Source organism: Lagopus muta, chromosome 5, assembly GCF_023343835.1.
Source record: "Lagopus muta isolate bLagMut1 chromosome 5, bLagMut1 primary, whole genome shotgun sequence".
In the NCBI taxonomy this organism is placed as follows: Eukaryota; Metazoa; Chordata; class Aves; order Galliformes; family Phasianidae; genus Lagopus; species Lagopus muta.
In genome coordinates, this window is record NC_064437.1 from 2719912 (window position 1) to 2744168 (window position 24257).

The 24257-nt window shown below is 42.0% G+C and overlaps 1 protein-coding gene across 15 annotated transcripts in view; it reads right to left on the reverse strand.

Moving 5' to 3' along the window:
• NFIA (nuclear factor I A) overlaps positions 1–24257 on the reverse strand; it is a 231809-nt gene that overhangs the window by 40590 nt on the left and 166962 nt on the right. For 4 of the 15 annotated variants that reach the window (XM_048946072.1, XM_048946063.1, XM_048946061.1 and 1 more), the window contains 3 exons: positions 13595–13681; positions 12520–12558; positions 4213–4341 (listed from right to left, as the gene is read on the reverse strand). The exons of 3 other annotated variants lie outside the window; for them this stretch is intronic. In XM_048946072.1, the coding sequence (XP_048802029.1) occupies positions 4213–4341; positions 12520–12558; positions 13595–13681 (255 nt within the window). 8 more of the 15 variants (XM_048946073.1, XM_048946066.1, XM_048946074.1 and 5 more) reach the window with 7 other exon arrangements.

Here is a 24257-nt window from a genome sequence, read left to right on the forward strand (position 1 = left end):
GCTAATCTCTTGGTCAGTGGGATGCTATTTGGGGTTCTACTCAACTGCCACACACATTCCTACCCTTGTGCCTCGGCTCCCTCCTCTTTTGGTTGTCTCATATTAACATCCCTTGATCTGAGGTGTCTGTATCAGAATGGACTTCCACTGCTCTCTTCTTGTCCAAATGCAAATGAAAGTATAGAAGGCTGCTAAAGTCTGGCAGCTTTGAGGGCAGCCCTCAAATAATATGCAACGTGATATAAACAACTGTATATTACAAAATGTCCTTTTGTGCTGTATAGTCTTGGAATTAGCAGAAATTATCATCTTGGTACATGTGAAGTTGCCTGACAGGACAGCTAACAGCTACTGATATTTTTGATATTTTGGTGACCCAAGTGAGAATTTTGACAAAGAAGGGCACAATGTCTTCCCAGATTTTTGACAAGTTTCTGCCACGGAGGCACTAACAGAGAGCATCAACCTGTCAAATTTCCCTGGTAGACCTCATCCTGATAAAAATCTCAGTGGTTATGCTTATTATGGAGGAGATTACTGTAAAGGAAACCACTCCTCTAGTTGACTTTCATCCCTTCTTCTCTTTCTGCTCACACGCCTAATTACTTGGGTTTTTCCCTTTGTGCTGAATTTCTTGTCTTGTAACTGTGTTTCTCCTTCATTTATCTTCCTAACATACCATCTCATTCCTTTTTTTTTTTTTCTTTGCCTTTTCTTCCTTGCTTTTTGGCTTGCAGTATCTATGTTGTCATATTCTGTGGAAATGCATGAATGCTCCAGAGCACAGGCTGCTGTATATCCCAGATTTACAAGATCGTGGTTTAATTTAATGTTTCAGCCAGCTCCAGATACAAAGTCACTAGAGTGCAAGTAGCAATGCACGGAAACCTAAAATCACTTACGTTAATAATACTGCCACCTGTAGTATTTAAATACTTCACTGTCCAGTAAAGAGTTCAAACAGGCTGAGGCCGATGCTGGAAAACTTTGTGTGAGGCCAGCAGAAGATGATGGCTTTGCAGTAGTGGAGTGCTGAGGTGAGAAACAGCGGCCACCAGATCATCTATCTTGAAGGTATCAGAAGTACACTGCGTAGGAGAAAGCGATCTCTCTGCTCGAATTTTCAAGGCTTTGAAATACGTTCTAAAACTGATAGCAGTGCTAAAGCCACCCTATAGGTGATCCATTTACCATCTGCCAGGCACTGAATCCTAACCATGCTGGTCCAGAGAAGACATATGGTGCATTCATAGAGTCATGCCCAAAAAACTGCCATCATCAAGTGAGGCTCCATGAATCACTTTGCTAGCTTAGCACCAAAGAAACTTGGATCTTACCACCATCTGTTGGAACTACTGAGGAGTCACTGAAGCATTGGCATCCATGCACCAGCACTCACTGCACATCTGGTCCTATGGTCAGCCAGCTCAGATCCTCTCTGCTGGCTACTGCCCAGCTGGGCTGAGTACTGGCAGCAGCACCAATGCAGATAGGAAACGAGTGTACAGCCTTCCACAACACAGTGCAGTGCAGACGATTTCATGAGAACAGAGGTTTTCCAGCTGGTTCGTTGAATGGAGCATTTTACAGCAAAGAAATCCTCTTAATGATCTACGTTTTCTCCAAGTTTAGTTCCCAAGGTGGCTCACTGTGCGGATCACTGGGAAGGGCACTCCAGGATCCTGGGATATCCCCAGTGCTAAGATGTGCACTTTGTTCTACGAAATGTTTGCAAGCGTGTGAAAGATTCAGGAATATTCCTGAGAAGTTACAAATCACTGGCTGTCAATGACAACACCTGCCATGAATAGTCCACAGCTTCTTCTCTGCCATCTAAGTTGATCGTGCTTTACAAATGCATCTCATATACACATCCAAGTGATAAACTTGCACAGACAAACATCAGAAGATTGAACCTTCTCGTAATCAGTCAGTTGGCTGAGGAGCTTACTCTGATGGTGACCTACTTATTCATGACTTTCCTTTCTCTGACATGCAGAGAATCTCTGCAGAATGAGGATTAAATCCAGCTTTCATCTTCCTGAAGACAACGCAGAATGACCTGTCATCAAGCGTTTACGTAATGCATATGCAGCCAGAGGAAGCAACATATGTGCACTACATTATTCCTATCATTACTGTAAAATCTACAAGTTCCAATAACTGATGGTGGATGTGAATTGCTCAAAGATGATATCCTCTTATATGATTGTGTTATGCTCCTTATGTTGCCACTTTTGATACCTGAAAAGCTTCTCTCTTCTGCTTACTGGCCTAAAGTACACTGAAGGGAATGGGATAAAGAACAAAGCTGGATTTGCAGAAAATAATCCACCTCAGCATATTACCCTCTACTAACGGAATGACTGTGGTTGAAGTGAAGTAAACACAGCCAATGTGCTGTGGAAGAAGAATACTGAAGAGATACGTCCAGCAAAGACCAAAGAATGAGGTCTGGATCAAGATTTTTCAAGGATAATGACATTGAAAGAATTCCTGGACAGATTCAGAGACATTTTTCCTGAAAGCTGTGAAGACTTTTTTTGGTGAATAAGCATAAAATAGAAGAAGATACTCCTAACTGATGCTGCAGAAGAACATTATTGCTTAACCTATTAGGAAGAGTGATCATTAGAAAATACGTTACTTTTCTATGGAGACATCTCCTTCCAAGCAAACTGAATTTGTCAAAAAGATTCATCATATCTGCTCTTTCAAATTCTGGCAGTCTTGAAAGTTCTTCTCACGTAGCTGATCGGTATTCCCAGGTGCACAGAAAGTCTTGTGAAAACAGACCGTGGATGAGGCTTAAACAAGACCTCACCAGTGACACGTTTCCTCCCTGAATCACACAAAAATCCAAAATAGAGAGGGCCTAAATACTTACAAAGGCATTTAATGAGTGAGATAAAACATAGCCAAATACAGAAAGGACCTATTAACTGATCAATTGACAATTCAAATCTAAAAGGCTGAACTTCTAAAAGAGAGGAATTCAATGTCAGCTGATGTGCACCGAATATATTGTTAATGGAACGTTCATATTATTCATACTTGTATCACCAATTATCAAGGCTTTTAAAAGACGATATATTTGCCAGATAGCTCAGATCCACATTCCATGGGAAATCTGCATAGATCTTGGATGCCTAAATTCCTTCTGAGGGGCTAGGTGTGTCTCTCTCAAGATAATTAATTATCATGGGATTAACCACAATAAATCAAACTACATTAAGTAGGTTTCGCAAAGTCCTAATAACCGTGAGGTGCAATTCTGACCTCACTTCAACTTAGTGCAGCGCTACTGCTTCGCACCACATCACCTGGCACTGCGTAAAAAGGCTACTTGTGGTTCATGTTGTCCTCAGTAAAATCACACTTATGCCAAGGAGAGCTTTCAAAACAATTTCTAGCAGGAATTGCTAATACGTTTTTTTATGCTTCACCATTCGACCAATTCCTTAATCTTCTCTAAACGACACAAAATTCCGTATCAGAAAGAAACATGCCACAGCCATTCACATCTATTTTTATATCTTCCAAAGAGGTTTGTAAGAAGATTCATTCATTTTTGTATGTTACTATGCCCAAGTGTCTTCCTTTTCAAATGTGAGCTGAGTACCGCATTTTGTTTTCTAGGTTAATGCAAATGCACCTTTCTAACAAAAATGTATAAGCACATCTGGACCCAGAGGACAGTCCTGTTACTTGAAAAGCAAGACGGAAGAGAACTATGAAGAAAACCAGCCAAAATATTGCAGGAACCAACTTCAAAGCAGTCCGCTAATAAGGCAGTTCTTCAGCACACCAACACCAACAGCACGAGCACCGAATGACTTGCAGCAACAAAGCGAGAGTGTTGGAAGATAGGCATGGCTCAGAAGTGACTGATGAGTCCCTGTCTCGAGCAGCTACACAAGCAGAAGATACTCTACCTTCCCCACCCTGTTCAAATAAAAACCTGCAGCCCCCAGAAACCTGCATTTCCACCTTTGCAACTGCTGAACTGTCACCAGGAGTTGTACCAAACATCCCAGCCTCGCAAAACCAACCGGCCTCGACAACGACAACCTCCAGGTTCTGGAGCTTTGGAAGCACAGCCTGGCACTGAGTGTGTCACACGTGGCGATGACTTTCTGTGGCAAAGCTCTGGGACGCCGGGTGCTGTGGCTAATGTTTAAGCTGCCTGGGGGCTCTTGGGTTAAGCCTCACCTCTGGGTCCTGTAATGACAGGTCGATGGTGCTGTGTGAAAGCCGTTCCAAGGGAGGAGGTCTGCGAAGGCGAGGGACTGCTGAAACCAGACTTCTCTGACTTCTTTAATGCAGTTGGCGATGGCATTCCTGGCAAGAATGATTGATAAGTGCAATTTAATAATGCTAGGTCATGGAACGACAGCCTATGCATTGTGAAAGTGGGTGCAGAAGCAGCTAGATAAACTTAAAGGACAAACGAAATTGAATACAACAGCAAGCTGAAAGCTCACTTTTATTTATGGGATTTTTTGAGGCAGAAGTGGCCATGGTTTGCTGTGAGCAATGAGTACTAGAAGGCAGCCATATTTTTCTTTTAAATCTGAAATATGGATAAGATGCAGCTTATTATTGCTACTGAAACCTACTCTGCTTTATTTTTAGAAATCTGTAATAGCTGGAGCATTTGGATTTTTACAGGCTTTTTATGAGTTCTGTCTTTCACTTACTGGTTCAACAGATTATTGCAAATGGATCTTTTAAATGTGCTGCAAGACTCAAGGCACAACTCGAGAGTGAAGCTTTCTGAGTCCAAACCCTGCCATTCCTTATTCTGTTGACTTCAAAGGTATTTGAAAGTAATATATTTATGTGGTTTCCTTTTGCTTTCAAAAATTTTTAAAGGGTGAATGGTATTTGTGTTTTGATATTAGAAGCCACAGCGGAATTATTTCAGTTGTTATAATGCCTTGAACTATACCAAAGGCTTCCAATGAAAGGTAGAGTTAAGCTGCCAGTGGGTGAAACCTCTCCCATGGACAGGCAGAAATGGTGCAATGCTGCTCTGACTGCTCTGTTACACACTCTGAGATCAACTTCTGCTGATATGACACCAATCTTGTGGCCCTTTTGGCTTCCACGTGGTACCAAAGAAATTAATGGAATGAATATTGAGGCTCTGAAATCAGAGCTTTTTTTTTAAAGTGTGATTTATGCTTAGATAAAAGAACGTTGCAGCACATAGTTGAGGACGTATGTGTGTCCATATTATTAACTTTATTTTTATAGATATAGAAGCATATGGATATTCTCATTATCTGCACGTACTCTGAAAATAGATAATTTCCAATACGTACAGTACATCACACATTTTGCATATCCATAAGGATGTAGCAAAACAAAGTTGCAGAACTGTTGGGGGTCTCAGGTTAGAAAGCAAAAACTAAGATAACGTGGAAGTTGAACTTCCACCAGCAAAGCCACTCAACCTACTCTGTATTTTATAGAATTTAATTGTTAAAAATGGAAGAGAAAGGTCTGGACAATATTATCTCTGGACAGTATCATTAACTTTATATTTAATAACACTAGCTTTATAGTCCCTGGGACGTTGATTGCAATAAGCAGGAGCCTTCTTGTTCTTTATACACTGCTCTGCTGGGGTCTTAATGGTTTCAGTGAGGTTTTGCAGTTTATATTTCAGGAAGTTAAATAGTAAGGGAGTGGTTAGAGCTCCAGCGCTGTAATTACAGCTTTCTGTCTTGAAACTGTTTGCTACAAGGGTTTGCTGTTGTGAGGCTTGTTTTCTCACAGCAAGAGAAGTCAGATATATAATCTTTTAAAAATAAGAGTTTGAAATGGACAGAGATAAGAAAAATGCCAGGTTGGTTCATTTCACATTGCTCTAAAAGATTTTGGGGTAGGGACAAAAGCAGGAGAGTTGGTTCAGTTTGGGGCAAGTGAGAAAAGGAGGCTGAGCTAAGCTGTCTTCAGTGACATATTCCATTAGTTGTAATGAACTTCTGCTCATGTGGCACACTGGCATTTAACTTTGTGGCTGCTCTTTTTTTTGAGTGTTCACATCCAGGACAAGGACACTCAAAAGAAATAAGGGTGATGTTGACCCTGATGTCCTTACAGTGGCTGAACTGGGGGAGGGAAACAGTAAACGGGTGCCACCCCAGCTCTAAACACAAAATCAATGGGCAGTGGCAATATCTGTGCTCCTGGTGGTGGAGGAGCTGGGCTGCTGTGCTAAAAACCTGCCTGCATCTGAACCACGGCCTGGGGAAGGGGCAGGGAGATGTGGCCAAAAGCTGCAACACGTTTACGTGAATGCATCCAAACACTGAAACTTGAGGCACTGCAACAACAGTGGTGGATGACCTTGAAGTACGGCAGCGCTGAGCAGGGCTGGGAAGGGGTTTTGTAGGGTTGGGACAGCAGCTGTCATAGGAAAATAGAGATTTTGATGTAACGCTACGTTGTGAAATGCAGCAGACGTGCAAACTGAAGCACTGATTATTGGTTCCTACTTTTATTACATTTGTTTGTTATCATTTGTTCTGATTGCCATCGTTATTACTGTTGCTTTTTTTTTTTTTAATTTATTTCAGGATATTCTGAAATGTGTTGCTTTGGAACAGGCCAACTCTATCATGTTTTCATTTTGTTTGAGGTTTGTAATGACACATTTTATTGTGAGTGATCATATCCATCAGATCTCAAGAAAAAAATGGCTGCTTCCTAGTTCAGAAGAATATGCAAACAGGAGCTTAATTACATCACTTAATATTGACCAAGAGAAAGAAGAAGTTGAGCTTGCCAGCTCATTTCTAAAGCATGTTTTGTCCTTTAAGAGGGGAGGGTATGACAGAAAGTTAGGCAGTGCAAAGCAATTAGCATCATTCACATTTTATGTTGCGCTAGCATGGTGCTCTAGCAGCAAAATTCAAACATTCTTTGAATGGGTTAATAAAAGAAGAAATACAGTCGGCATGCAAGAGAAAGGTTTCCAAGAACAAGCCAAAATATGTCCCATTCTTCTAAATTTATCACAGCCATGTCACATTATCCTTGAGACTGCCAGGAATGTCAATTTTTTTGCAATTTTAAAAAAATATCTCATTTAGCACCATATGTTTGGTTAATGTGCCTGATATATCCTGCGTATTCTTTAGTCCATCCATTTCTAATACTCATTTTCTTTTTTCCCCCCTCACTGAGCCATATGTTACAACGCTGGTCATTCTATCGAAGCTCCTTTCAGGAGCTGGGAGCAAAAGCGAGCAAACTCGGGTTTAATCACCCAGAAAAATTTAAATCTGATTCTCCAGCTCTCGCTCTTAGGTAAGCAATCTCAACACTTCAGTTAGCTTTGTAGGTGCCCGGTGCCTATGGAAATCAGGCCACCTATGAGATACCGTGTTGTATATTAACAACTGTGAGGCAGGAACTAAATGGCTAAAGATAGAATTAGGTGTTTAATTTTTGGCACCCATGTATGAGACTCTTGGCTAGTTTTAAAGGTCTTCTGTTTCATACCTAATGAGTTTTAACACATTTAGTGGTCCCCAGCCCTCAGCTTCCCCTCCTGTGTTGCTCAGGGATGCAGGAAATTAAAAAGTTAAAGCTAGAGCTACCAAGGGCAGAGCCCAGGGAGGATGCTGCTGCCTTGCACCGCTTTCCTCAGCACTGTTCCCATGAGCTCACAAATACTGGGGACCACAGCATGGAAGACCAGGTTTCAGCACTCCACATGGTGGTGCCAACCTTTAAGGACACCTCGGAGGCCCAGTTCTCCTCTGCTTCCTCTCTGGTGCAGGGCAGCAACAAATTACTCTATCCCCAGCCCGTCTCAGCTGTGCTGGCCAGTGAAGAGGGAATGGAGCCAAGGATCCTCCCCATTCCCTGCCTCTTTCTATCCATCTGCTCTGAGCAAGGAATAAATGAGAACAGCCAGAACACAACGGCTGGGTGACCCAGGTGGGGTTTTCAAGTGTTCCTTACTGGTCTGTGCATGGGGCTGTTGTCCAAATCACAGTCACACCTGGCATTTTTGGGTAACATAATTTCACAATCCAGGTCTGACTCTCCTCCGAATGTTAGTTAGAATACAAGAAATGAAAATCAGAATTAGTCTGTTTTCATCTTATGGCAGCTTTTAACTACAGAATAAGTGGAAAAGTTAATTGCCAAATAAGAAAGAAAATGAGGGGATATGTGGCACGAAACACAGATGGAAGCCTGAGTGGGTGTGTTTCCTCAACTCACTGAAAGCATGCGATTGTATGAGTACATATATGCCAAACATATATGGTCTTAGCCTGCTCCCATTAACATGGATTGTTTTTTTTTTCAATGGACAGAGGGAGCCAGACCAAAGACCCTGATGGTGCTAAATGGAACAAGATGTACACGTTCGTATTTTTTTCCACAAGGAAATATTAATTTGACATTGGTTTTTCAGTTGAAAAGAATTTTAATTGCCGTACACAATAAGCAGAAAATTCAGACAACAATAATCTTGAAACTGTTAGCAGCATTATATTTCTATCAAGGAATTTGAGTGCCTTTTCAACATTAGAGCTTTCTGAATTTTCATTAATTTGGCATTTCCCTAAACACACAAGTTATTTGGTTCATTCCACATCATGCATCACACCCTTTTGCTCAATGCATAATGCAAGCGTAAATGGGATCCTTGTCCTTGAGAGACTCTGGTTACTGGAGCCATTGCACGGATGTTGAAGTCCCGCAGTAAGACTTTCCAAAACTCTGCACTTCGCAAACCTCCAGCCCAAGTTTAATCAGTGAGTGCCCACGAATACTCCATGTTCCTCATCTTCTAAGGGGGCACTGGAGCACTGTGGTGTTAATTCCTCTATCTCCTTATGTCTGCCAGTACTAGAGATGTACCACATAAAAGTCTTCCTTGAGTACAGCTAAAGATCTTCAAATTTTCATGTATGATGCTGATATATATTTAAATGGATCAGAAAATGATGTGTGAGAATTGAATGCACCAATCCTTCCCAGAGCAAACAAATATCTATTAACCTACTTCCCATACAGCTATGCTCCTCACTAACGGAGGTACTGATGATGATTAACTTTGATGAAGTGAATGTAGTCATTACAGCGTAAGAGAAAAATTCCCCTCCTCTCCAAATCTATAGCTCTGTCTGTATCTATGTGCTCATCCAATTTCGCTTGTTAATTACTAACATTATTCTGACTATACACATCTTAAACAATAACTCCATATCAAGTCAGTCACACTGGTAGACAGCTAATATCCACCTCCAAAGACGACTGTTGGATAATTACCCCAATGCTCCCAGCAGTTCTCTGCCACTAGGCTCTTGATGGAGATTCAGAAACAACAAAAGCTATGAATGAAGTGTGACTTAGATCTTCATTCTCAAGGGACACTATAACAAGGAATCACAGAAGCTCAGATATCACCAGGTGGACCATGAACTCGACAACATGCAGAACAAAGAGATGATGCATAAAGACAAGTTGGCTGTTGAAGAAAAAGCTGATATGAGGGAAGAATTTTCCGAGGAATTTTCATCCTTCCGTGGAAATTATTCCGTCTATATCTGAAATAAGTATCAATAGAAACGGTGATTGGCTGCTTTTATTTTTCCTGGGGAAGTCTTAATTTCAAGTTTCTTGAACTTTGGATGGCTATGCTATCAGTCATAGCAAATCTGTTCTACTTATTGCTGAACGAGCTTTATTTGCCTTCAGCTGAGCTACAATCACACTAGCTGCCATCCATCAGTTTACTCTCTTAGTTGCTCCTGTATGTGCAAAATACAGTGCTAATAGAAATTCCCTCATTCTAATAAAGTGCTCTTTAGTTTCTATGTTTTGAACGTCTGCTTGCTCCTCTGGTCACACTCTGAGTTACCACGATCACTGATCAACTACCTGCCAGCGAGCACCTCACTTCACAAAGCAAAACCCAGCTTAATGAACAACGACTGCACAGAAGTAAAATGAAAGCTCCCATCTATCCACTTATCCAACTACTGCATATGCATCAGCAACACACACAACCAGTTTCCTCAGAACTCGACATCTGACAGATATCAGGAAAACAGAGCTAATCTATCCATACCCATCAACATCGTATCATAGGTGACTGCCAGATACTTAAGAAGCTATCCAAAAGAAATGTCACAACTCTTTTTCAAGACGCTACAAAAGAAATGTTCCAAATAAAATAAAGCAAATGCACGTACAAGTAAATGAGCCAAAGAACTTAATAAAAAGAGATTGATTAAAATGAGGACCAGAATGTTCAAAAAGGACTGAGAGAGAGAGGTGCCAAAGGCGCATTAAATGGATTCAATGGCTTTAGGCTTTAAACGCTTTTGGATTCCTCAGCAATTTTTAGCCAAAAATGATCATTCAAGTTAGAATCAGGATTCTGATGCCACTTAAGATAAAGAAGGGTGATATTTCTACTTTGTAAATGAGTACTCCTCCATTTACAAAGGAGAAGTATCAGTTTTACCTGTGATAAATCCTGTCTACAGGATGTGAAACTGCACAATGCAACATTCATTATTTTAAACCTCTACCCCATTAAAATCTACGCTAAGCATTTTGGTGCAGTGTTCCCATAGAGTGTATATCTTATCTGTCTGTATCTGTGTTTACAGCATCATCTGGATTGTTTTCAGTGCTGTAAGTGAGCCTCCATCCCTGTCTTGTCATCCAAGGAACTCTTTCAATAGCTAATAAATTGGTACCAAACGTTTGACCAACGTCTTCAAAATATCACCTCATTGGAATTTTAAATTGGAGAATTTTAGTGAGAAGCATATCAAACAGCAAGATCACAGTTTGCTTCTCCCTGTAACTTCCATCACGTCCCCATGTCATTTTCCATTTTGTAAATACATATTTTAATAAGAACAAAAACTGTTTTCTAATGACGTCCTTAAACTTCATGATGTCATTTAAAATTCATGATTCCATTTGTTTCATTTCAAATGCTGTTTGAGACTTTTTCAGCGTACTTGGCAGATTAGATATAACAGCGGGGACAAACTGCAGCCATCCATAGGAGAATACACCTTTATGTGGGTGCTTTGGGGATGGAACATCTATAGCTGTTAGGCAAAAAAATTCCATCGTAAATTTGGATGGCATTTACAAAGCCCTCTAAAAAGTCTTTGCATATGATTATAGCTGAGGTATGATATTTTTGCAAGTAAAAGACCCAGAATAGATTTATGTTTCAACTATATCTTCCTGAGATGCATATGGATTCTAAATTGCAAGTGATGTTAAAGGGAATTTTACTAACTGAAGAGGATCGAGTCAAATTTTATTTTTTTCCCCTCCAAAATCCTTTGCTCAATGTTTGCATGCCATCAAAAGATCATCTATCTATCCAGGCTATACATAACCACGATGGCTACTAAATGCCAAAGGCATGAGATGGAGATGGGCAAATATGTGGATTTTTCAGACTTGTGACCTCAGTTACTGCATGGTAATGTTTTGAAATGACTTTTATGATGACAAGACTAAGTTTGGTGCTAATATTGGTTTTGAACTTAATCGGTACACACAGCCACTGAACATATGTTTCAATTAATAAAAGGACTGTGGACAGGATTGAAAATAACTCAGATAACTTAACATGCACTGTAAAGTCACCTGATCTCTACACAATTTAAGGTGAAGAGTCTACACACTATTCCAAAGAATGAAATAGTTGCAAACTGAATTCATGTATCACACCAAGCTGAAATGGAGTTACAATTTGACAGGTCAAGAGTGTACTCATGGAACTATTATGTATTGCTACGCAGTGCCTTTGGGTGTTTTTATGATATGACTGCCCAGGTTTGACAGTCACAGGGCTGAACAGTCATCTCATTTCTCCATAACACAACAATTCATTTGGAGCTGATGTAGAGCTGCTGTGCTTTCACTGGGAAGTGCCCATAGCTGATGTATGTTGGCATGTGCCTCCTCCAACGGCACTGCAGGGCCACCACCAGCAACTCCCCAGCAAGACTCGGCAGCTCCCACTCAGCACAAACTTAACGGTTTCCCAACACATCAGTTCTCATACAGGTGATATCAGAGAGGCAAAATCAGCCTCATTTTTTTTCCCACATTTCCAATGGCTTTGGGATTCTGGGGGTAACAAGGAATCCCCCTGGAAAAAACTGGAATGTTCCTGTGGCCGAGGAGGCAAAGGTACAGCAGGGCGGCTTTGGCTTCACTTCTAGAGGAGCTGCTTGTGAGTTCTGCCCGACACCTTTACATCCACCGAGCAGCTGAAAACACATCTGACAGAGAGCTCACAGGAAAACAGTCCCTACAAGTTCATGGAAACAGGCATGGAAAGGGCAGAGTAACACGTCCAGGCTCCCTCCGGGCTGTCGCTCTGGTAAAGTGCTCTCCTCCACCAGAGAACCCAAACAAGAGGGAAAGCTGGTACACCCCCCAACCACCCCAATGTCTGTGCACCCAGAACAAGAGCATTGGCATTGTTTGAATAGGCACACCCACCATGTAGTGCTCCGCGGTGTTCGGGGTTTCTTAGATATCCTAATTTTATAAAAGAAAGTAAAAGAAGAAAAAAGAAACAAGGTGAGAGAGAACACTATCATATTTTGTAGCAAGCAGGATACTGTGTGAAATCTTGGCCCAGTGAAGTGATAAAGGGGAAGCTTTCCGTTTGCTTAAGGGAAAACTTACGAGCAAATAGTAAAATTACCGAAATACCACATTGCAGAAAATGGGTGCATTTAGGCTCAATTAAGCTGTAAAAAGGAAAATGGCACTTTAGCTTACAAAAATGAAGGGACAGAGGGAGCTATCAGAAGTAACTTTACAAGATTTGTATGCATGAGGATGCTGCTTCACTGGACCAAGAAAGCTACAGTATGGGACAGGATTTTTCTTTAATAGACACTTTGCTAGATAGCTTTGTTGAGCCACAGAAACTGCTGCTCTGGCATTATGAAATAATCCTACATAACTCGATCTCATGAGCTTAGGAACACAGAAAAATAGCCATGCCAAATCAGATTACAGGGATCCACCTAGCCCGCTGTCCTCTCTCTGACAGCGGTAATTAATGGATGCCAAGGAAAGAGGAAGAGACCAGGGAAAGCACACAGTGATAATTCTCCAAAACTCTCTCCCAGCCTCCAACGATTTGTGTGATTCAAGGACTTCTAAGACAAAGTTGATACCGTGCTAGAGAAGGTACTCAAATCCAAATGCACAGATTTACACCCCCCGCCTCCCCTTTTTGGATTCCTACCCCCATGAGATTTCCACCCGTCACACAGGAGAGGTTTCACAGTTTGCTGCTGGCAAGTCCGGTGTTCTTGCCACTAACTCTAAATGAGCTAACAGCTTTCGAGCCCAACGATGTTATGTGTATAAGAGCATCCAACACTTTTTCCTACATAAAAAAGTGACATGTGTGCTGAGGTGCTCTGAGTGTATATACTTTGGGAGATAATTTTTTTTTTTTTTTTAAACAAGAATTTGGCTGTAAATTGATATTAACATTTTCCAGTATATGTGTAAAACACATGTTTCAGAAGAATAGAAGAGAGAAACTGTCACTCACTGGGAAGCTTTAGAGCTATCTGGCTCCCTGGGAAACTGCATGCAACTATTCTGGTGTCCAAGGGTTTGACCAGTGAGTTTCCTCTTCCTGCAAAGAATGAATGCAGAAGTAATAGAAAGTCTGAGGGGGAGGATTTTAGCAAATGGCTAAAGATACTCCTGTGCTGCTAACTTCAGCAGGTAGGAAGAGGGTAGCGGTGGAAGAGACAGGGTGGGAAGGGAGAACCGCCTGCCTTCCCCTCCCAGCTGCCAGTAGAGAGAAGGGGCAGGGGACTGAGCTGGGAGAGCCTCGCACGCTTCAGCTCAGCCCTCTGAAATCCCTTTGTGCTTCTGCACTGATACGCAACGATGCCGACAGGTCAGCACAGTCCCAGCACTGCGCACAGCGTCAGGACGTTCTGCTCTGATTGCCCAGCTCTTGCTGTGACCGCCTTTCAGGATGGAGCACGGCTCACCGGCATGGCACAGCCTCCTTCGTGGCGTTATCACTGCTTGCAAAACCCCCTGCTCCTGGACACAAAAAGTGACTTCCCAGGCATCACTCTTATTTCACTGCCCACTTCTCGGGGGAGTTTCTGAAGTTTTCATTTTCTGATCAAATTGGTACCTATGCGTCAGTTTTTACTTTATTTGTAAAACGAATCAGTAAAACTGGGGACCTGAAGAAAGGCTTATCCTTTCATTTTTGATGGCGTGTTGACTTGGTAAGATTCTAAAGGCATGCCTAACCTATTAGGGAGTCCCTATAACTTTCCTTAAAGCAAAAATTAGAAAGTGATCGAAAAGTTTTATAGAGGAGAGCAGAAATATAATTTTAAGCCTCTTAAAATTGCCTGAACTGTGAAATCAAGTAATGAACTAGAAAAGGATCTGTCAGCTGGAATCAAAGCTCTGACTAGTCAGCATTTTCTTCCTAAACCTTATTATGGTGAAGATTTTTCATCTCTGCGCTCCGTTCATCCCAACAAATAAACCGACGTGACCTCCACCTGTTACTTGGTGAAGTCTGCTGTCATCTTTGACTGAACCCTTTTCTTCCCCTTCAAAGCCCTCTGCACCACTGAGGAGGTGGGGAGATACAGCTGTGCATCGATTCAAGTGGATACCAGCTCATCACCAGACAGCGTTTCACAGCACAAATGACAAGCAGCAGAGGAGAGAAAAATGTAGTGCCAATGAATTCTGGAAGGGGGCAACATTTTTCATCAATTTAACAATGAGATTTCATAGAAAGAAGTTTTTTTGTGTGTGTGTGTGTGTGTGTGTGTGTGTGTGTGTGTGTGATATTATGAACTAGCATTGGAGGCAAAAACATTTTGCTTCTGCTGTAGCAACGAACCTACGCTAACACCGCGGATGAAGAGCTGCAGAACAGAGTGGGACCTAACTGTGCTTCTCTTAGATTGCACGAGTGAATTGCATTAGCTATTTCAAGGAGGTTCAGCTCCAAATGCGTGCAGTTTTCTGGACTTGGAAGCAAGTTGTGGCTTTAAAACGTAACATGGCTAAATAAAACAAATGTACATTACAGAACATAGCACAGCGAGACTGGTCATGAGGAAAACTGAACAGCAATCATTTCTTCAAATATATCATCATGACAGAACCATGCAAGTAGCTTTCTAATACAAAGACATATCAGAAAAAGCCATTTCATATAAAGTTGGACTTCTCTGGGTGATTAATGCTACATCCAACAAAGGAGACAGTGTCTGTCTAATTACATTAAATACTTATCTTCTAGGGATTGGCAGGGTGTTTCTGCTCAATGTCACTTTTCATGACAATGTAATGATAGATCCGTTTACTTACCAGTGCCATTAGCAAAAATTGTACTGTTTTCTCAACTGCCCTCATATCACAAAAATATTTGATTAACACACTGTAGCTTATCTAATACTCTAAGCAACATATTCCGCATAGTTTTCTCTCTATTAAAAGAACAAGATTACAGCTTGTAAAATTTTTATTGCACTCACACAAAAATAAATGAATAATGTGCGATACACTTCAAGTATCTCACTGCTTCACAAAATGGGTTTATTTAATTTTAAATATTAACTTGTGCTTTAAACATCAGGATTTGGGGGGAAAAACTAGCAAACAAAGTACTCTGAGGTACGGCTTCCCATACAGTGTTTAGTTATTATTTCCTTTACGTATCAGCACGTCTTTTGAAACTTTAAAATACCTTGGGAGGAGAGAAACAAAAATGCTTCATTCCTTTGCTGAAAAATAGATAGGGCCACCTCCCAAGTATTTGGAATTCACTGCATCGTGAACTGACTCCTCACAGTCACACCACTGTGCCAACATACAGAGAACAATATCCTCTGGAAGAATGCACACAGCTAAGGCAGTTTATATAGTAACAAGGTAATTTCATAACCTTATATTGAAAAGAAGGGCTGTGAGGTAACATCCTCGCAATATATATCAGCTACCTGATTTTTACTAACAAGGTTAAACTGCTATCTGTTTGTCTCAGCACTCTTCATAATTCACTTTTTAATGGATGGACAGGAAAAGTTAGCAGTGTATGGCACAGATCATTTTAGAAATAGGACAAGACAGCTCAGGGCAGGATCTGAACATGCTCCTTCTTTCCATAGGATCACATCAAAAGTCTATCCTTTGCCGTACTTCCCATCTACTCCCGAATCTTCTGAGGGGTAGATTTCTAGATTTTCTATCAAAGTTAAATGGCAAATTCAAGAAACAAGGAATCCTTTGATTCTTCTTCGTTTGAGAAGGAGGTGTCACCATCAAATGGCCCCAGGTTGAATGGCCAGCTTCCCACCATGATGCTCCATATGTGTGCAGAAGGCCCATGGGCAGCAGCTCCACTCCTGGAGGAGCCAAGAACATCAACCCCATTTTGGTACAGCACTGCATGCTGCCACAAAATGGTAGCACACGAACTGGCCTCCATTAGGTCTAACTCAGTACAGCAACGTGGGGTTAATTAACACTGGCCTTAAATCCCACACAAGGATGACACCGCTCTCAACCTCCCCATATGCTCCCCCAAAATAATAGCGGATTTAGGATATTCGTTCCCTTAGCTGCAAGGGTTTGGGGTGTGCCTGCAATTATCTGGAGATAAGTCTGACACGCATTATCCTTCTATCAATGACATTCCCCTTAGTAGCCAACAGATTATCAGCAGCTTTGTGATATTCCAGGTGTCAAAGAAGAATTAAAAACCACAACAATTGCCCAAACAAAGGGACAAAAGATGGGATACGTGTTTCTGAGCCCTGCATATCAATTTAATATGTGCAGCTGACAATGATGCAAATGTCCTCGGGAGAGAGGCAGCAAGATCCGTGCCCAAACATACACACACCACCGTCAGCAAGATGGCAGGGAACAGAAGCAGTAGGATTCCCAGCCCAGGACACATGCCTCAGCAGGCAGAGCAACCCAATGAAACAATCCTCTGGTTGAGGAGAATTTTGGAAGCACCTGATATGGAAAAGGGCCCTAAACAAGCCAGATGGTACTTTTCGCTGGCAGCAGAAAGTAGGAGACAGCCAAAAACATTACAGCATTTCCCCAAGAGGCCAGCAGATCGATTTTTAACCATTTTTTTTTTAAAGCGACGCTATCAATATAAAAAAAATAATGCTTCTGTGCATTTCTAAAAGTCTGATTTTATGAATCACTCACTTAAGGAGGCAACAACTGGAGGAGATGAGAAAGGAATGGACTCCCACTTTCCTGGGGTGGTTGTATATTCCACATTGCGTTTCTATTCAGTTGCTGCCACTGTTTACTCTGAATTAAGTGCCAGTTTTTGTTCAGGGTTTTCCACTTAACATTAAAGAGAAAAAAATCTGTAAAAGTAGAGAACGGGCACAATGGTTCTTATGACACGGGAGAAACACTGTTTGTAAGGCTGCTTTGCCCTCTTTGTCCCCCACAAATTACTGGGTTTCTAGATGATCATTTTTTAACAGAGGGCAAACATTTATTTACTACCTACAAGTTCCCATTTGGCTGGGGATTTGCATAAGAAATACAGCTGTTTTGGGGATCTTTTAATTTTTAAAAGCTCCAAATGGCCAGAATTGGCAATTCTGCCTGGATTACAGGACTGCTTTCAGGACTCATTTTGACGTCAGATGTTGAACCTTTACTTTGACAGTCCCAAGCAGTTTCTTGAACAGCACATTCAGATTCCGTGCGGCCAAGTGGTTTGCACTCGAGGAATGGAAAAGGGATGTAGGTTGCATGAGCTGAAAAGGCCCAAAGAGACAGAAGAGCTGTGAAGCAAGAGGACAACCAGCGCCCTTTGTTTCAAACACACACCTCGCGTTGAGGATTGGCCAAGCTCAGAGAAGAGTCAGGATGATGCCTTACTTTCCTTTGTCACTATTTTAGTTCAGAGCAAAGGCAAACCCCAAGACAGGGTTAAATCTGGACTACATCCAAAGTGCTTTCTCCTGCTTGGAGCACAGTGGTGCATTAGCGTACTGCATTACAGATAAAACTCCTGGAGACAAACGTGGGCTGTTGTAATAAAATGGGACGTTACTCTGAGTACAAAGAAAGATAATCCATACATTCACAATTTCCAATTCTCCAATCTCACTCATTGCAAATCCTTCCTTTTAAAATACAAGGTATTTCCTTCCTACAGGTGGAACCTAAGATTTTGCCTCCAGCCCTTTCTGATTTGAACAGTCCCACTCTTTTCAGCACTGCTGTTGGACGTGAGGATGCAGATACCACCTCATTTCATTGGCTCTTTGGAGTTCAAAGATCTTAAAGCAAATCCCAGTGAACCAAACGAAGACTGCACGCAAAACTTCAAAACACAGCCTATAATTTTCTAGTTAATTTTAGCTACAGGATCTCTTGTGTTATGCTTTTTGGTGTATATCACACTAAAAATAGCATCAAGCACTGATGTAAGAGGAGAGCAGGAGGAATGATCTCACCAGGGCTGCAGGCCCAGAAAGAGCAGCATGGGCAAGCAGAGGTGGGATATGCTATGCATACCTACCTGCCTCTAACAAGACCTCAGTGAGCACAGAAGAAAGCTGTAGTCAGTATGCACACTAGATAGAGAGCATGAAGATTTTGTGGAGCTGGAAACCAAAGAGTCACTTACTAGAGGCTGTATGGAGAACAGCTGAGGGACAGCACTGCATTTGTGCCACAAGCTCTGGGGTTATCAAGGTTCCAGATCTAGAGGAATAACACAACTTTCATCACAGCACATATACTTTCCTGCAGGTATAGAATGGCTCTGCAGCCATGCAGCCAAACCGTTGCTGCAGATTCCTCTGCTCCTCTATGCTCACTGACTGTGGTCAAAGTGTCAGGCAGGCTTAGCTCTAAAGAAGCTAAGCAGGGAATGATTTACTCACTATTTCAGGCAGTTAAAAAAAAAAAAAAGAAAAAAAAAGAGAGCATCAAACAGAATGATCAGGCAACAGATTTAAAGCAGGGAAAAGAACTGGTTCTTCTCTACACAGTGCTGAGCTAAGCTGGGCTCACTCCCATGAGATGATGCAGGAGCCAAAATAAAGAATGGGTTAAAAACATCTGAGCACATCTCCACTGAAGGCTGTCAAACAAAGATGCAAACAGAGCCTCTGGCTCCTGAAACCAAGCTGCTTGCTGCCAACATCTGAGAGGCTGCACTCCGACAAGCAGCACCGAGTAGCTGTCCTGCTGTTAGATCTTTCCTCAAGTGCCCACTACCAGCTCTTATCAGAAGCAAGAAATTGGACTAGGTGAGTCTTTGGTCTAGCTAGGAAGAGCCATGCTTTTTGATGTGAGCATCTGTAGGCTGAAATGTGCTGCTCCTAGCTGCTGAGAAACAAGAGAATTGCCATAGGTGTCCAGCTCGGAGAAGTTAATATCGCTGTGGATCTGTGCAGAACTGGTGGATGAGGAACATCCAGAGCCAGTGCAGCGCACACGGTGTGGGAAAGGAAACAGAGAGGGAGACGTAAGAGAGCCTGCTTCCTGTTCCCATTCCTGCACCATCTTCTCTCTCTCCCCTAACACTTCTCATTGCACATTTTAACTTTGTGTGAGAATGTTTGCCTTAAAGCAAAGCCTGTTTTCTCCTTCAGAACAAAGATCAAAATGAGTACAGTAGCTGCACTGTGTGCTGCGCGTAGCGATGGTTGTACTGGGAATGTTAATAAACAGTGCCAAGAGCAGAACTTCTGCATAAAAAAAAGGGTGTAGGTTACATCTCCCCCTCTCCCCCATTTCATACAATATTTACACAGCTGTGCTTTGTAAAATGCGTAGGGGAGTTTTTTGTTATTATTTTTTGGTAATTTATTTACCTAAGATAGCCCAGCATCTGTTTTGTGGTGAGCTTCTTTCACAGAGTTTCACAGTTGCCTTGACTGATGCAAAAGGAGGTCATGGTCCTCGCTCAGTGATCCTAAAACCATTTGTTTCGACCACTTAGCCATCCTGTTCGGCTAATTTGGGTTCAGTTCTGTGTCTCTGGTTTGTCCTATGCTTGGAAATGTGCATCCCTTGAGGACTGGTCTGGCTAGGTGAGTATTTTAGTTATCTGTTTTATAAAATGCAGAAGTGCACAGGAATTTGGAATAATATGCATCATTTACTGGCTCTCAATATGTTCTGGATATTGGCTCTGAAGACTACTAATATTTTCCAGCTGCCTCCAAAACCCAAGTTTAGTACAGCCTCTGCAGTGGGTCCTTTCCCATGACTGCCTACACAGGTGATGGAGAATTTTCCTGTGTCCTGAAGAATTAATAAAGCTGAACACTTCTGTACCAGCATACCAGGAGATAAAATATTGCTTCTGCTTCCCAAACACATTAGAAAAAGCAACTCTGCTGATCTCAACTGCTAAGACAGCACATGAAAGGAATGCAGTCCATTTCCTAACCAAGATCTAATCTATACAAGAGTTTATAGATCCAAGTCAACATCCTGAATTGGTCCCAGAAGCAAATAAAAAAAACTAGTTCAACTTTCAGAAGACAGGTACAATGCTCTCAGTGCATTTAATCCCGTTTTGCAATTAAACAGTCCCATGTTGCACTATCAGATGATCTTCAAGGATAACTGTATCAGAGCAGAGTCGCTGGGAGCTCTCAGAGTTGTGTTTGACAGACTCCAAATCAGCAAGAAGACTAACAGAGAAGTCCTCAAACAGAGAGGGCTTCCGGCCTCCATATTTGAGCTTTCAGAGCTCGCTGTAGAAAAGATGTAGAAAGCATCTGCTTTTGTTACTATACTGAGGAAGAGCAACACTTTCACTTAGTGGCACAAGTAAAGTACAAACTACTTCACTGCCTTTGCTTTATTTCTGTATGTTGAACAGGAGAGCTGGCAGAACATAGGTCAGCCAGTGAGGACATCTGAAGAACATTAGGAACGTGGACTACTGATGCAGCACTCCCATCCCAGGAATCCCTTCATCTTCAGGAGGCATTTCTCCAGCCTGTGTCAGGAGAGAGCTTTCTATGCACTAAATCTTTCCTATCAATCCAAAGAATGACTCAGATGAGGCCACCCTTGTGTGGAGCCAGAGATGAGCTCAGGTGCTCTCACTCCTATTGTGGCACACTAAAGATCTGCTTTTAACTTGGTCATTACAGTCTGTGCAAATGGCACATGTGGCTGATGGTGTCGGAAGTAAAGCACTTTCTGCAGTTTTTAACTAAGAATGCCTGCAGGGCATTTTTCAGTGATGGACTTCCTGATGTCTGAGATTAGATGCAAAAAGCAGAGCCGCAGCACTGAGTGGCTGACTTCTCCGGGACCATAACAAAGAAGTGTCCTACTCATGGGGCTTCAGCAAGCCAGGTATGTGCCCAAACATCTGCACAGGACTTTTGGTTCTACTCAAAATGGAAAGTAGAGTTTAGGCTGAATCTCAGGGCCAAGCTTGTTGTGGTGTTCGCTTTATGAGAGGAAAAAAGGAGCCTCCGAGAGGTGTGAAAACATACAGAAGTGTTCAGTCTGAGCAGACTTCTCAATTATATTTCTTTTCCCACTTCTCACTTTCTTCTATGGTATAGAAACAGCAATGCCAACAGCATGGCACGTTGTCACAGGTCTCATGCTGCTACTGAATTGCCAAAGAAAAGCTGAGCTATCGATCCAGTGGTAATTTGCTGTCAAGATGACTATATCTATTATAGCAAATGAGTAGTGTTAATCATTCAACTTGATGAACATTACTGCAGAAGATTGACAATGCTCAAAGCACCACAACTGACCCGCTGCATTTTTCCTGGCTCACTAAGCTCTTGATCTGTGCTGTCCTAGCAACTTAGAGTTTAAGTTATCCCTTAAGGTGCAGTTCTGGAAAAATTCTGTTTAAAATAAATAACAACTTACGTTGGTGAGTAACTCATCAACTATGCAGTAGTCTGATTCTGATTGCCTGGCAGAGAAACACACACATTTTGTACAGTATCTGATAGAAGATCTATAATGTGCTAACACAAACCTATCATGTAGCACCTGTGACTAACAGATTGTGATATCAAAGTCTTGATGCCTAAGTGCTTCTGTAAATGCATTAAACTTTTAGCGGCAGGAACTGTAGACTGCCAGTGACAAGGAGCTGATATGGTATTTCAGTAGAAGTTGATAAAGTGTTATTACTCTAAGAAGAAACAAAAAAAATCTCAAAAACCACTGGGCAGCTTGTGTTTTGATGGGACACTGTAACACAGAGAGCAGGGATGAGGGAACACATGGACTCTGAGGAAGTATAATTAAGCAAAGCTCCATATTTTGCAGTAGCTGGAGCATGCTCTCATACTACATTTAACTTCAGGCATCTGCCTGCTTACCTGAAACCAGCAGCACCCACATGGGCTGTGCTTAATACCACGTACAGTCATGGAAGAAAGAAAGGCAGTGCTAGCCCAGACGTGTTCTGCTTCTCACCTATGGCAGAAGCTGTAAGAGCTGGGAGAAATGGGGGAAGTTGTGTGTAGTGCTTTGGAAGTAAGAAGTAGGGGTCTGAGTGGGAATGGGGAAGCAGATAAATGAGTCCTAGGCACAGTACATAGCTTAACAAAGCTCAGGAAGTGCTCCTTAGAGAAAAGGAACGGTTGAAATGGTCTCAAACCTACAAGGCAGCAGGTTCTGTCTGCTGCAGCCCTCACAGTATCTGTAACAATCAGAAAGATCAACGTGGTGGAACACTGATACAAGAGGTCTAATGACAAAGAGTCTATGCAATGGAAAGGTGTTACAAAGAAAAAGTGCTCACCCATCTCTGAAGATCAAGGCTTGCAAGGGAAACTCCACACAGGAGGGAACTCTAACCAGAAACCCTCCCCCCAGGGGCAGTCAGCCCTTAAATGAGGTCTAAGAGAGGTGCAGCCAGGCTCCATCCCTTCCAGTCACACAGCTGTATTGCCTTCACCTGTGCTCCCAGGGCTGACCCAGTCCTTCCCCCAGGTGCTCAATCAGTGCTTCAGGCTGCGACTCAACAGTTACCATACAGTAACTTTTCAGCTTCGTGGTACAAATCAGCTTGATGATATTCTCTCTGTTGCAAACCAAAATGTTCTGGCGATCAGAGAAACTTGATCTGTTTCTCACCTCCCATTAGAAAAGCCAGACTATGCGATGGCTGGAGGTTGGTCTGGTTATGCAATGCTGTCTTCTAATATTAAGTTCAAGGAAGGAAAAAATGGCACTAGCACCTGCCAATAGAATGTCAAGGTGTGTAATGAAGCTGCCACACAGGGCAGGTACAATGTTCATGGCTATGTGAGGGTGCTGCTTGGTTATTCTTTACACCCTAAGGATGTGAGGGCAACACAATGTCACATTTGGGAAATACTGAGTAAATGCAATTGGTTGGGATCCTGGATGTAGACCTCCTCCAGATATAAGAAATTGAGATGTTTCCTTGTTTTCATCTTTCATAAATGGGTCTATGATTACCCAACAAATCAGTTTAAGTAAGTTAACAAAAGCCATGTAATTCCTGTGCCTACTTGCAATCAAATGACACCTCTCCACTCCAGCAAGTCACAGAATAGTAATGCCAGGATTTTATTTGATACTGATTGCTCCGGGTTTGAAATTGAATGTTTCCCCAGCAAAAAATGGATTAATTAAAAAAAAAATAAATACAATCCTTACATTTTTCATCCTTTCTACAGCCGGTATTTTGAATCTTTGTCAGTAGTATAACACAGTCACTGCAAACTTCTCCAAGCTCTCAGTGTATGACGAGGGCTTTTGATGAGCCTATAGACCTTTTGCCTGAGGACAGCTCAGATGTACTCTGCATCACTGATGCTGAGATACAGATTGTCTTTTCTACATGGTGCCAGTTGACCACTGCACTTAGGGCACAAAGAACACAACCTACCATCTCCCTTGTACCATTTCTCCGGCATTTCCAAGACATAACTCTAAATAGAGTTTGAGAACAAACTCATCTGATCTGTTCTTGAATGAGTCTTTCTGACCTGCAAGGCATTGATAAAAGGTCCTTTGTGAATATGGAGAAGAAGCTTTGTTGCATGCTGAAAGTCTTTTACAAAGACAGCCCGTTCCAGATTTCAGTAGCTGAAGCAGCTTGGACCAGTTGCCTTCTATAACCAGCAACAGGGAGAGATGTGGCACTCGTAAGTTAGGGGTCACTGCCACTGCAAGGAGAATACTCCAAAATAAGA